The sequence below is a fragment of the Patiria miniata genome, unplaced genomic scaffold (genome assembly GCF_015706575.1).
Source record: "Patiria miniata isolate m_02_andy unplaced genomic scaffold, ASM1570657v1 HiC_scaffold_29, whole genome shotgun sequence".
Taxonomy (NCBI): Eukaryota; Metazoa; Echinodermata; class Asteroidea; order Valvatida; family Asterinidae; genus Patiria; species Patiria miniata.
Window position 1 is genome coordinate 1,062,409 of NW_024037068.1, and position 14,849 is coordinate 1,077,257.

Below are 14,849 nucleotides of genomic sequence, written 5' to 3' on the forward strand. Positions count from 1 at the left end.
ACACGGGAAATTAAAAAAATTGTGGCTCCAACCTTGGATCACACTCACACTCCCATCCCCACCCTGTCCTCTTCCCATCCAAGCTGTGGCGTCAAGTTTATCACGTGCTTATCCCGTGCTTGCAATAAGAAGGTCTGGGTAGGCACTGTGTAAGCACTGCATAGACGTAGGAGACTTGTGAGTGAATTTTGTGAATTCCAGTTGCATGTCTGTCAGTTTCATATCTTAATCTTTGTTTCAGTCCATGTCTAGGAAGATTGACAAGATTAAGGGCCTTCTGGTTGCCTGCAGGGATTGTGAATCCAAATACATCTTCAGGTAAGATTCATTTTTGGATAATACTCAACATTTGAATTTTTACTCCTTCACGGCCTGTGACATTTATGAATATTGACACAATAAAAATGTTTTGCCAGAATAAGTTTTTTTGTAATTTATTTTTTTTTTTTCCTTCAAATTAACCACAAAAGGAAACTGAGTAGGGGCATTATGAATAATTTTAAAGTCTCAGTTGAGCTCAGTTGGTAGAGGACTGGTACAGCAATCCAGAGGTCGCATGTTCAAACCCAGCTACAGTCAATTTCTTTGTTCAACTTTATAATTAGTGCCAGAATAACTGTTAAAGTGAAAAAATACATGTATGGGCCAGTGGCTCTCGTCTATACAGAACTTTAACTTTTTATGCTTGTTTTAAACATTTTCGATTTGCTGCACATGTTCCAGGTGATTGAATGTATATCATAAATTTTGAGACGTTTCATAATTTAAACTTTTCTACCCTCTATACTGTTTTATTCAAGAAATTTATTGCAAATATGATCTCAATTCTCAGGTTTTAGGGTTAATTTATTTTCTTTTTAATTTCCTTACTTATCCGTGATGATAATATTTCTGTACTAGATTTCTTTGAGCACTGAATAAGTAGAGTTTTGTGTGGAACAGATATCAGCCAGTTTGAATTTAATCCTATTTGTCTGACTTCCTGGTTTTTTTTTCACTTGTAGATCATTGGGTGGGAAACTGCGAATTGGCCTTGCGGAGCAGTCGGTTCTTGTTGCTATTGGTCATGCAGCCGTCATTACTCCCCCTGGAATAGGTATGGACATTTTAATTATTACTTTTCCTCCCTCTGAAATATAATTCTCTCATAAAAATAATACAGTTTTCTCCGAGCGTTTGTGTATTTGCAAGTTTTGATTTGTAAGAAACTGGAAATATACCATATGTGACCCGCTCTGCAAAAATGAGTCTGATGTCGCATAATTTGAATTCAAGCTTTTGCCATTTTGAAATGGAAACAGTAAAAATTTGCTCAAAATTTGGATTTTTTTGTTTTTGTTTTATTTTGGTTGTTTGATAGTTTTAGTTCAAATATCTTACACAAAAATGTAAATATTGTAAGAAAAAGAAAAAAAATTATGAATCTTTGGTGCTTTTCTTGGTTAGTTACAGTGTATTCGTCATTTTTCAAAGCCCTTTTTCTCCATTGAGACACTTCTAGCTTTGCAAAAACTTTACAGAATGAAACAAGCACAACAATTCAACCAAATGTCCTAGAGAGGTCCATGATATACCAAATGAAAGCTTATTTCATTCCCATTTTATTAATGTAGTTAACTCAAAATGTCAGTTTTGCCACAACAGACTCATTTCTGCAGAGCGGGTCACATATGTGGAACAGTCATAGAATAAAAGCAAAATTGTATTAAAGGGAATATACAACATTTGCAAACATCGAAAAATAAAACTACCAAGTTTTTGCGAAATACCTTAACAGGATGTTGGTAAATGACAGTCTAAAGCATCCTGTAAAATTATGGCACCTGGTATACTGTCATTTTCAAGAAAAGTGGTATTTTTGTATCAATTTCCAACGCTGATCGGCCGATCAGCGTTGGAAACAACTGGCTTTTTTTCAAATACTGGCCCCAATTGACCATTGCACTTGTTTGCAATCGATTACAAACCTATGAACGGGTACGAGCAAGCTAGACTGGTTCCCTGACCTTACAATTCCCCAATGTATGTAAACTGCTCTGTTTCTTCTTATATGGAGTCAGGGAACCAGACTACAGGAAAATGATCGTTTTTCTTGGTTTTTATAGCATTTTCGAACCCAAAATCTCCAAAAAGTCAGTGTAACTATATTTGCTTTATATTTCCAACCCCCCAATTCCATCCATTTCTGAAAATTACAGCAAAAGCAAATGATGTATATTCCCTTTAAAGGTATTTTAGTTTTGGAAACGTCTTTGTTTAAATTTGTTCCAGCTTCGGATAGCGTTTCATCAAAGAGTAAAATATCAGATGCAATGAAGAAGAAGATGGATGATGCTGCACTTACCGTCAAGACAACATATTGGTAAGATGGGAATAATTGCCTTGTGCAACAAAAATGCTGAACTTATCTGGCAAACTAAATTGGAAGCCATTACTGAAGTGGTATCACGTGTGTGCCTCTTTGCAGAGGGCGCTCTTTCAAGAAAACGGAGGGCATTTTATATTTCCGGATCTCAGGTTGCGGACAAAATTCTTGTTCACATTTTAACATAATGTTTTTGTTGTTGCTTTTTTTGGTTTAATGTAAAGATAATATCTGTGAAATTTAATTGCCTATTAAAAAAAGAATGTCCGATAGTCACTCTTCAGGCGGGAAAAAAATTGCGTGATTACAGTACCAAATTAACCAACCTCAAAACTTTTTGGCCAAAAGAAGGACAGACCTTGCTACCTAACTACCTATCATTTTTAAGGCATGACTGTAAACACGCAATTATGTTTCTCTGCCTCTTCATAGAACTCTTTCTTGAAGTGTCATTCACGCCTTAACACTGAGTATAAGAAGCTTGTCATGACGAATGAGGTACTGAATAGTTTGATATGAATTTATCTTCTTGTTAGCTACATTGTGAAGTGGGTACACAATATGAGGGTGGTAAAAACTGTAAGCAGGGCAGTAAAACTTTGGTAAAGGGACTTGGAAATTTACAGGATGTCCCATCGTTTCAAAACCCATTGTGGAGAACACTGATTCTACTATTAATAATTCCACTTGTTTTGCTTCCTGAACATTTTGTAGTGAGCTTCCGAACTACGGCGCGATTATACCCGCCATGCTCGAGCATGGTTACGAAGCCTTACCCAAGCACTGTAAGCTGACCCCTGGTATACCCCTGAAACCCATGCTGGCCCACCCCACCAAGGGGGTCTCCGAGGTGCTCAACCGCTTCCAAAATATGGCCTTCACCTGCGAATACAAGTATGATGGAGAGAGAGCACAGGTGAGTTAACAATAATGTCAAAGTTGAAGCCAAGTCCTCAAAGGTCATTCCAAACTTATTGAAATGAATTGTAGCAGTGGCATTCTTTTTGCTTTGTCCATCCCCTGTAACTTTTGACCTAACTTGTGATTTCACTTGAGAATGACTTGTGCTGGACTTACAGGCTATAGGATAATTTGCTTTTCAGGCATTTTTTTTATTTCCAATAATAATATCACTAGTAATCTAAAGAAAATTGTTCAAAACCTAACCTGTTGAAGTGGGGTGCTGTGGTCCAATGGTTACGGTGTTCGACTTGTGTGCCGTGGTACATGGGTTCGAATCCTGACCGTGGGAACATGGTGCTTGTACTCTTGAGCAAGGCACTTTACCATTATTGCTTCGTCCTTCGGATGGGACGTAAAGCCGTAGGTCCTGAGTGTTGTGTAATGCACATTAAAGAACCCAGTAACACTTATCGCTAAGAGAAGGGGTTTTCCCCAGTGTTTCTGGCAGTGGCTGCAATATGCGCCGCAGCACCTTGTAAACCCTTATAAGGTGCTACATAATGGGTCTCATATTTCTCATAAACTTTATTTACCTTTCTTTAATAATAGACATATCTCCAGCGCCTTGAGTACCTAATAGTTGGTAGATACGTGCGCTATAAAAGACTCCGATATTATTATTTATTCCAGCTCAGTGGATATTAATTACACTTTTTCTAGAAAACAGTGAAAACCGTGCATAACCTTTTGACCACAAAACACAATTTCGTCTCGGCACTCTTTCCAAAAATTTAGCCGCTTGACTGATCATTGGAACTCGCCTACATTTCTTGATTTCCTCTAAATGACATCAAACCAGAGGGAATAATCTCATGGGGTAATACCAGTACAATCTTTAATTCAAGTGAGCTTTTGATAATAATTTGTTAGGTAATGTAAAGCTGTCAGATTCAGGAACGGATCCCGGGAAACTTCGTGTGAAGTGTAGGAGGGGAATTCAGTCTTGTACCAAAAACAGTGAGGATACTTAAGTTGTGTGATGTTACAAAACCTCTTCCGACTTTATTACAACTGTGCCACAATTACAATGTACATCTTCTCTCTTCCATCGCCAAAAACCAACTCCCTTCCATTTTTAATCACAAAAAACGAATTTCTTTCCCAAAATATTATTATCGAAGTATTTTAGCGTACGCACGCGTGCACACGCATGCACCTATGTAACGCAGCTGTTCACATGCACACCTGTTCTTGTGCGCACTGTTCACGCGCCATGCATAATTATAATTACTTTTCACATCACTATATGCAAATGATCCTACATGCCTTAACTACCATGATGAAGAATTTAGCATTTAAATATGTTCCCAGTTTTGACTTCAGTGTTAACTCCTGATTCCCTTGGACAAAATACTTAAAAGCCATCCGAGCACAAAAATGTGATTTCATGTGTGTGCTCATAAAACCTATTAGATGGAAAGGAATTTTGAATGATGTTGCTCTAAAATGCAATCCCACAGTGCAATAAATGTGGCTACATACGAGCGTTTCCTATTACTACGAAACCTGTGGCGCATAACGTGTCCGCACACCTGTTCTTTGTGAAGAGCAAAGTGACATGCTCATTTACTGGTTGGGTGTTCTTGGCATATCAGCTATTTTTGGCATATCAGCTTTGATAATGAAATGGGAATCAGGTTGGCATAGCGGTACTTTCCTCGCCTTCCATTGCTGTGACTAGGGTTCGATTCCTGCCCGGGCCAATATGTGGATTGGGTTTTCAGTCCCTGTCTGATTCCGTGGGTTTTCCTCAGAATATTATATACTCTGGGGTTTTCCTCCCACATCTAAAACTGTAACTTTTTTTACACTGTCTTTTCTTAACTTGGCCCTATGGGAGACCAGTGGATTCCACTGAACGGGCTTCCCAGTTAAAATAATAAATAATAAAAAATAGTAAATAATCTTTGTGGAATACAAATGCAGATATGAAAATAGCTGGACAGAAAATGCACAAACATCGATGCACCCACCAAGTTTCATTAAGGCCAGTTAGCAATATTATACAAATATTGAATGCTTCGAGTGGTGTAGTAAAACTAGCTTCCCGAGGTGATCCATGGACCATTCTATTTTCCCGATGCGAAGCCGAGGGAAAATAGAATGGTCCATGGATCACCGAGGGAGGCTAGTTTTACTTCACCACGAGGTAAAGCATTCAATATTTGTTTTATAACACTTCACCCACAGATTCTGCTTGATTTCAATATTTTAAATTATTTAAATCTGAACACAGTTGAAATAAACTTCAATTGCAATACAAAATTGGTGGAAAATGTATTTCTCTCTTAAAAACTACCCCTTCACGAAATGTTTGAACCCAAGTCTGCGGCGCGCTCTCTATGGAATAATACGCGCTACGCGCAACGCGCACACCAGCATGCATTTGCACACAAATACCGCGCCGTGGAAATAGTACTTTGGTTGCTAATGGTATAGTACTTTGGTTGCTATGCGCATAGTACTTTTGGCCGTGCACAGAAAGATAGCAAAATTAGAAAGTGACATGTGACTCGCTCTCGGCCAATCAAGACACAGAATCTGTGGGTGAGGTGTTATAAAATAAGTTATATAGATCTCGGTGTTATGCATTCTTGCATTGCTGTGTTTAATCATCCCTGTCAGATTAATGTTTTTTGAGTGGTCGGGCACAACCCGACCACTCTTTGGATTTGTTGCGATTAATCTTTCTTTCTTTCTTTCTTTTCTGCATAGCACGTTTCCGCGGGTTTTCTCCTAAACGGTATATGATATGAACTTGTAACTTTTAACATATATTGAACCTCATTTCGAGTGGTGCATATTACACTGACGTCACTATGACGTCATCGGGTGTCAAATTACAAGCGATTTTCGTTGAAAAAATGACGATCTTCTTTCATCTATAACTCTTCAACAAAATGATCAATTATGCTCCAACCTTGTAATCAGATAAACCATAAATTGATAAACATTTTTTGTTGTGTAGGTGAACTCGCTTGACCTTTACTTCCGGGTCTGCCGGAAGGTCAAATTTAGGTGAATTCAAAATGAAGACATTAGCCTGAAATCGAAACAAAGCACAATTTCTTCCAAACGGTTTACGGTATGATCATAAAACCTACTGTGAACTTGTACCATGTTACGAAGATGTTATAACTGTTGTTACGTCATCATGACGTCATCAGGTATCAAATTACAAGCGATTTGATTGCACGATTTGACAAAATACTTTGACCTATATCTCTTGAACTAAATAGGGTATATTGTGTTCGTTTTTTCGTGAGGTTGTAGACGGTGCCTTGAGCAACATTTCTTATTCCCGGGCACAAAACTGCTTGACCTTTACTTCCGGTGTTACCGGAAGTGCAATAGAAACTGAATCTAACTCTAAAACGGAAACATTTTCGTACAGACAAATACATTACGGAAGTTAAGTGAGGAATGCCAATCACATAAACATTATTTTGACGTCATCCACGAAAGGGCGCCCTCCAGCGGCACATGGAAAACAGTTTAATCTTTTAAAACGTTAAAACCCTCAATCAAATTTTTATGATATAATTGCCCCTATATATCCCGTGAGCAACCACAAATGAATTTGCAAGGTTTCATAATCATGACGTCATCGGACCGGAAGTTACTGTAGGGAGAATTCAACAATGACCATTTTATTTTTAAAGTTAAATCCATCATTTGATCCCTGTCTCATGACTTTGTTTTTTGCCCCCCCCCCTCCCAAAAAAATGACATCTGTTACACTTAATATTGACCTTTTGCTTCCAAATACTGTGACGTCATCAAACTGGAAGTTAGCTGTTATTATTACATACATTTAATTTCCATATTTCCATGCGTTATTTTTACTTAATGATAAACAAGTGTCCTCCCTTCCCTGTTTTGACTGATGACGCCATCAAACCGGAAATAACTTGTACTCAAACTGTTTACTGAAATTTATCATACCTTAAAAGACGCATTCTTTTCGTAAAAAATAATTGGTACTGGAAATGTTGAAGTTCTTGGTCCTTTTTTTCTGACATAAACATATTCATAACTTAAGTGGACAATTTGTATAATGAAATGGTTGTCTACCCGACCACTCTGCGTTTGTAACAACAAACGCGAACCTCTAGTTTTATTTTTTTTTTATTTTAGATCCATCTCCTTGGAAATGGTGAGATCCACATCTACAGCAGGAACCAGGAGAACAATACTTCCAAATACCCGGATATTATCAAGCGCTTGCCCAACGCCTACGATTCTGAAAAGGTAATTAAAAAGTCTGAAATGTTTTACTCACATAATGGTTAAAAATTATAAAATCTACCAATCTGCAATAAGAGACTTAACAAAACAAGTTTGCTGTTGTGTTTAGCCGAAGACTAAAAAAAGAAATTATCACTTAGTTCAGAAACTGTGTTATGTCAGTTTTTTTATTGTGATTTTTAACCCTTAAGCACTTGTATGAAATTGTATGACATTTTATTTACTGCTCCATAAATCAATAAAATCGTAAGAGTGCTGGGGCGGCTTGAGGCAGTATGAGGATTTACAGGTAAGGCAGTTTGAGGCATTAGGAGGGACAGTGGGTCAACAAAATATATCCCAAGAAGATTTTATTACGGCTGTGCATCGGAACCGGGTACTCGAGTACCCGACTACTGATGTCAGGAACCGGTGCCAAATCATGGGATCGGGTACCCGTAACCAACTTTACAAAATACTAAGTAACTTCTCAGACAATGAAAAAGAAAGGTTTTAAACGCCATTTGTGGGGAATTTTCAAAATGAAAACCAGGCTACGTGGAAAAGCAAAACAAAAGTTGTGCATTTTAATGTGTGACATATGGCGCTCTCAAAAGTTGCAGTTCACACCGTGAAAAAAGTCTCCGGTTTCTTGTATGGAGCTTGCCCAAAAAGTGGTGCAGCGACGCGGCTTTTTTTTTTTTTTTTACCTGATTTTTTTGCTTCAAATGTTGGCTGATGACTGCAAATGGTGCCGGACTAAACTTAGTGCAAATATATGGGAGTCCAGAGAGGCCACATAAAGCTTATTCTCGACCATAACCCAATCTAAAAACACGTTAAAATTGTGCAGCAGCAGGATTCCAGTCAAACCAGTGAGTTTGGCGGTTTTGAGACATCATCTTTCATTGAAAAAAAACTTTTTCATTTTGCCGACGCCCATGGCTACGGTGACGCGCGCGCATACCAGAAACCGGAGACTTTTTTTTTTTTTGGCCTAAAGCTATAAAGCTCTTCAGACAACTTCTGGGATTTGAATTTGGGGGTTGGGTTTCTTTTATGTGTACCTGGGTACCCGTGTTTACCTCAGTAGTGTACTGGTTCCGGTACTACACATAAATGCACACCACTCGATTTTATATGGGCAAACAAAACAGAACAGCAAGTCAGTCATTGATTAGTCATTTGTACAATAGGCTGGCCCATCGGGTCCAGCAATAGTAGTCTAACATACTTTTATGCAATATAAAGACATAAAATTTTTGTTTTTAAGTTAAGAATTGTGAGATGAGATGAGTTTTAACCGAGTTTGCCCTGAATTTAAATACCCAGGTGAAGACATGCGTGCTTGATGCTGAGGCAGTAGCATGGGACCGGGAGAATCAACAGATACTTCCATTCCAAGTCTTGAGTACGAGAAAACGCAAAGATGCAGCGGAGGCTGAGATTAAAGTCCAAGTCTGTCTCTTTGTCTTTGACCTTCTCTTCCTAAATGACGAGGTAAGAGGATTGACTAAAAAAATATTAGCTTTGCCAACTAATTTGGTTTGGTTGGCTTGTTTGCTGGCTTGAAATGAGCTGATACACAGGCAGGCAAGCTAATGATTAAATGGATGGGTGATTATTATTAATATCAGGCTTCCAAGTAGTTGCAATAATTCAACATATGTGATGCGATCAAGCTACATGAGTCGTTAGTCGGGAATTTTCATTTGGAGATACAGGCCAAAATAGGGCCACTTCATCACATCACTTCATCACATCTCTTGGTGTTCCAACTTCCATAATATTTGAACTAAAAATATGTAATAAAAAAAAAATTTGACCGGGGTCAACAAATGACTCATTTAGCTTGATCGCATCACATATTGTACACTTTGGGGAAAAGAACCCGGATTTCTATACAATATCATTTTTGATATTGTATGGTCATCCAGGCATTTTATGGTATCGACATGCATTTCCCAAGTTCCTGCTCAATCAAAGTGTAGAAACTCACAGTTGTCAACTAGTCAACGGAGCATAGCGCGCAGTATGGACACACTAGCAGGGTATACGCACTGAAAGATTACAGCTGCGAGCGGAGCGAGATTCGATTTGGTAATAATTTGACGAAATTTGGAAACTAAACATGCTGAAAATACCTTGTAAGCAACCAAGATGACAGTTAATATTCTGCGAGCGTATGTGGCTGAGAAGAATCTACCGACAGATTATGAGTTAATGGTTACGAAATGGTTACGCTAGCGGGTATTTTGTCGAAGTTTTTATATTTATGTGGAAATGAGGAAAGCAGTCAGTGATTATTACAAGACAGCATCATGAAATTTATTTCTTTCAGATCAAGTCAGGCTCATATAAATAATAATATTGGATGGCTTTTTTTCGGGGGTACAAGAATATATTGCACTTGCCATAATTTTTATACAAATTTTATACAATTAATGAATGTTTGTGAGTGCAATGGTAAGAATAATTTCATAAGCATTCCTTCTGTCGACGAATGAAAATGTTCTTACCATTGCACAAATGTGAAACATTCATTATTTGTCTTATACAACACCTGAATAAATCATCTTGTCATCTGATTGGTCAGAGCAATTGACCGTGAAATGGAGTTCTATTTACCGAGAAATAGAACTTCTATTTTTGCCGTGCTGCCATGCTGTGTGTTGGGACGAATAATCTAATGACACGTGATCAACGACCAACCAGTCAGATGACGGGCAGGTGTTGTACAAATTCTTGTATCCCCTTCAAAGCCATCAATATTATATAATTATTTCAGGCTGCCCCCCCCCCCCCCAACTTTTTTTCCTAACTAGTCATTTATTTTGGAATAGCTGACCTGTTTCCCTACCACTGTAAATACAATTTTTGGCATTCCCTTAATATTTAAGTCAATAATTTCAAGGTCTTCTCGGTTTTTGTTTCATTATTGTGAGTATTAACATTTCTGCTTCTCTCATTGCAATTACAGAACAGTAGGGCCAGCAAATGTTTACATGCATAATAAAGACACATTTTATTACATTTTATGACGAGATCATAAAATCTGTCATTAATTGCTTTGATGAGTTTCAATAAGCGAACATACACGCATTTGTTTTACCTCTATGACTTTTATTTAAAGTTATCAACAAAAATCATTGCAAGCGTCTGTTTTTTTTATACTTCATTAATTTTAAGTATATGTTCATCTTTCTGCAGTCTGCATAAAAGCCTCTTTGATTCACTGTAAAAGCATGAGAAGTTGGTAATCGTGGATTAAATGTTTAATCCGGAGTCATTCTGTCTACAGACACGGATCTATATTTGATTTGAAGTGGTTTTTGGAGATACATGCATATCAAGGAAAACTTGCTGGCTTATTCTTTTGAGAGATGAACTGGCTTTAGTGTTTGATATTTTTGGAAATATTAAAGGCCTGAAGTTTTTCATCTGTTATATCATGTCGTAATATTTTCATATAGTGACTTGTTTTTCTTGAACTTGGGAGCTTTTTAGGAAAAATAGAAATTGTTGATCCAAAGACCATTTCACTCAAAAAATGACCAATTAGAATCCAGCCCGCGCTCATGAATGTACAGGGTGAGTAAAAAAAAAAAAGCGGAACCCAAACCCCAACATATGTAGCACCAAAATTAAAAATGACTGGAAATTTCAGAAACAACTTTTAGATGAAAAAATACTGATATTGCTCAATCAGTTCAAAGATGTCACCATTTAAATGCAATGATCCTAAAACCTGTTTTAAAAAAAGAAAAAATTATTGTGTGTTCTGACTGTTTGGAACAACAAAGAAAATGACACAGAATACTTGTTTCAACAACTGCCAACAACTGTAGTACACAATATCTTTAATAACAACCCTGCTTAATAGGCAAACAATATGATTTATAAAATCCACTTTTTTGAGGACAATTGTGACGACGATTCTTGAAATCATATTTTTGGACGAAAGATGTTTTGGGGTTGTTGTGTTTAAATGGAGATATATTTTGAACGGATTGAGCAATTCAAGTATTATTTATCATCTTAAAGTAGTTTATGAAATTGGCTTTCCAGTCATTATATTTTTTTCATCTAAAAGTAGTTTATGAAATTGGCTTTCCAGTCAATATTTTTGGTGCTACATATTTTTTTAAAATATGAAATATATTTTTTGAGGCTTGGGTTCTGCTTTTTTTTACTCACCCTCCTGTACATGAGGTACGGTTATATCTTTCTGATGGTAGTCTTGGCAAAGTTTTGCTTAATTGCAAGCCTGAAGAATAGGACCTTTGTGGAAGCATTCATCCCTTGTCTTTGATCCTAGCCCTTAGTGACCAAGACCCTTCGTGAGAGGCGGGGGTTGCTCCATTCTCACTTCAATGCCGTGGAGGGAGAGTTCATGTTCGCCAAGTCCATGGTTTCCACGGATACGGAAGACATTGCTGCATTCTTGGATGAGTCCATTAAAGGTATGATCTAGAATGTTACCTCCATTTGTGTCATGACCTTTGACCTTATAAACCATCTGGTTCAGTTTTATACTGCAAATTAAAAGTTCTCTTGTTTTCTTCCAGTTCTTTTAAAATCCACTGAAAATTTGGAGTATTTTTTTTTGCGGGATTGAGGACATTATAGCATGACCACTTTAAGGCCAAAAAAAAAAGTCTCCGGTTTCTGGTATGGAGCTTGCCCAAGCTTGCGGCGACGCGGCTTTTTTTTTTTTTTACCTGATTTTTTTGCTTCAGATGTCGGCTGATGACTGCAAATGGTGCCCGATTAAACCTAGTGCAAATATATGGGAGTCCAGAGAGGCCACATAAAGCTTATTCCGATCATAACCCAATCTAAACCAGTGAGTATGGCGGTTTTGAGACATCATCTTTCATTGAAAAAAAAACTTGTTCATTTTGCCGACGCGCATGGCTACGGCGACACACGCGCATACCAGAAACCAGAGACTTTTTTTTTTGGCCTAATGTACACTTTATTTTAGTTTAGGAGGATTTGGGGATTGTTCAGACCAAAAATACCAAGAGAATTGCATTACATGTAAATGAGTAAATTTCGAAAGGAAATTTCCAAAAGAAAACACAACAATGTATGCAAAACTAATTAAATTCCTGGCAGTAAAGTTTCCTCTGCGAACACTGAGCTGATATACGGCTCATAATGGGGCTCACTGGAGACAGCGTGCCAACACTTCACCTTGATTATTTCAATGTTGCAATTCTATCCAATTAAGGCAGTGTATGCTTTAGAGCTCTTGTTACAATGTTTCTTTTTCTTTGTAGGGAATTGTGAAGGTTTAATGGTGAAGACATTGGACCAGGACGCTACCTATGAAATCGCCCGCCGCTCACACAATTGGCTGAAAGTGAGTGAGAGAAACAACATGCTTTATCAAATTAGGTTTTGCCCTTCACTGACGTTTTTAAACTCTGTATTCTCAGTGTGTTACCTCCCGAGTGAAAGTTGGAAAAAATCACTTGGGTGGGACTCGAACCCACGACCTTCTGCTTTCTAGTGCAGATGTCTTACCACTCGACCACCGAGCTAACGGGATCGGTTGGCCAGTTCGAATCTGATGTACATAGCAGCTTTCACTCGGGAGGTAACACACTGAGTATACAGTGTTTAAAAACGTCGGTGAAGGGCAAAACCTAATTTGATTTATATCACCCGACCCAAAATTCCATCTTATAATAGTTTATGCGGTACCCGCTGCTATGTACATCAGATTCGAACCGGCCAACCGATCCTTTTAGCTCGGTGGTCGAGTGGTAAGACATCTGCACTAGAAAGCAGGAGGTCTTGGGTTCGAGTCCCACCCGAGTGATTTTTTCCAACTTTCACTCGGGAGGTAACACACTGAGTATACAGTGTTTAAAAACATCGGTGAAGGGCAAAACCTAATTTAATTTATATCACCCGACGCAAAATTCCATCTTATAACATGCTTTATGTTAACAGACATCCGTAGATAATTTACTTTATTGCGAGTCACCAAAGCTTCCCTGACCTTTCACACAAATATTGCACAATGAAAATCAGCAAGAACAATTATATATTTCATACAAGGACAATTCCATGGTAAGTCACGTTACATGTGGAGAGGGTCTTCCGTCAATTCTGTGCTGTTAGTCTATAAAGTCAAAGCATTGAGGGTGGATTTTTCTCACAAAAGATCCCTTGAAATTAAGTGACTAAACTACACAAAGAAAGGCTAACAGATTGAAGTCCTGTTGGTTTGGCAATGCGTGGTTTTTTTCGTATTACCCATGTTACAAGAAAAGAACATGGCAGAAACTTATATATCCTGCATTTGAATGTTTCCTCATCCGGTTCGTTAGTGTGACGTCACCTCCAGCACTTTCTGCATGAGTGGAATCGGAAGTTAACGCAACTCGAGCGTTTGTAGCCAATGTGCGCTAGTCACCAATGGTGGGCGCGCGTGTATGACGTTTTTACTAACGAACCGGATACTGATGAACAAATCTTTTTCATGTCCTTACATCATTAGGGTGTAAGTCATACTTTACCATTTCAATTATTAAAAAACATTCAGTCACAAAATCTGTAGAAATATATTTTTAGGTTACTCGCATTACAGTTTGTCCACCCATCTTTGGTAAAAGTTAAAACATTATCAACTAAACATCAAACCCAAAAAACTCTGTTTTGTATAAAAGATGCACCTTTCTCTCTGCCTTAAAAACTAACACGCAATAACATTTGCATTTTGCATGTAAAAACAAGGTGCCAAATTGAAGACCTAAAGTCTGTAATTTTAGCCAAAAAACCTATTATTGTTTACCAAAAAATACACAACCAAACCCCATCTCTCTGCCACATCACTGCAATGAAACGTCTTGTCTGCTTTCATTTGATACCACGTTTGAGGTTGCACTGCTTGCAGTTTTGAAGATTTCATAAATTTTCCATTTTTAAGCCTTGCCGACATTCTCATGGAAGTGCTCACAAGTAATGTCTACATATGTTGAAATGAGAGCAAAGTATGATCTTTCGACTGCATTTGAAAAAAAAAATGAGTGAAAAAAAGGCTCATTTCGTTGGATCTGGTTTTTGCTTGCAGTTGAAGAAGGACTACTTGGAAGGTGTTGGCGACACCCTAGACCTGGTGGTGATTGGTGGTTACCATGGGCGTGGCAAGAGGGCGGGGACGTACGGAGGCTTCCTATTGGCTTGCTATGACGATGAAAACGAAGAGTTCCAGACAATCTGTAAGGTGAGATGGGGCACAAGGAAAAAAGGGATAAATAAAAAATGAGTTTTCTTTCTT

At 37.9% G+C, this 14,849-nt stretch overlaps 1 protein-coding gene across 2 annotated transcripts in view; it reads left to right on the plus strand.

Moving 5' to 3' along the window:
- Positions 1–14,849, plus strand: part of LOC119735708 (DNA ligase 1-like) — a 32,477-nt gene that overhangs the window by 12,133 nt on the left and 5,495 nt on the right. For both annotated transcript variants that reach the window (XM_038209590.1, XM_038209591.1), the window contains exons 13-21: positions 242–318; positions 1,005–1,096; positions 2,272–2,362; positions 3,080–3,281; positions 7,466–7,579; positions 8,888–9,055; positions 11,874–12,018; positions 12,841–12,923; positions 14,643–14,795. In XM_038209590.1, coding sequence (XP_038065518.1) covers positions 242–318; positions 1,005–1,096; positions 2,272–2,362; positions 3,080–3,281; positions 7,466–7,579; positions 8,888–9,055; positions 11,874–12,018; positions 12,841–12,923; positions 14,643–14,795 — 1,125 coding nt within the window. The remainder of the gene's footprint in view (positions 1–241; positions 319–1,004; positions 1,097–2,271; positions 2,363–3,079; positions 3,282–7,465; positions 7,580–8,887; positions 9,056–11,873; positions 12,019–12,840; positions 12,924–14,642; positions 14,796–14,849) is intronic.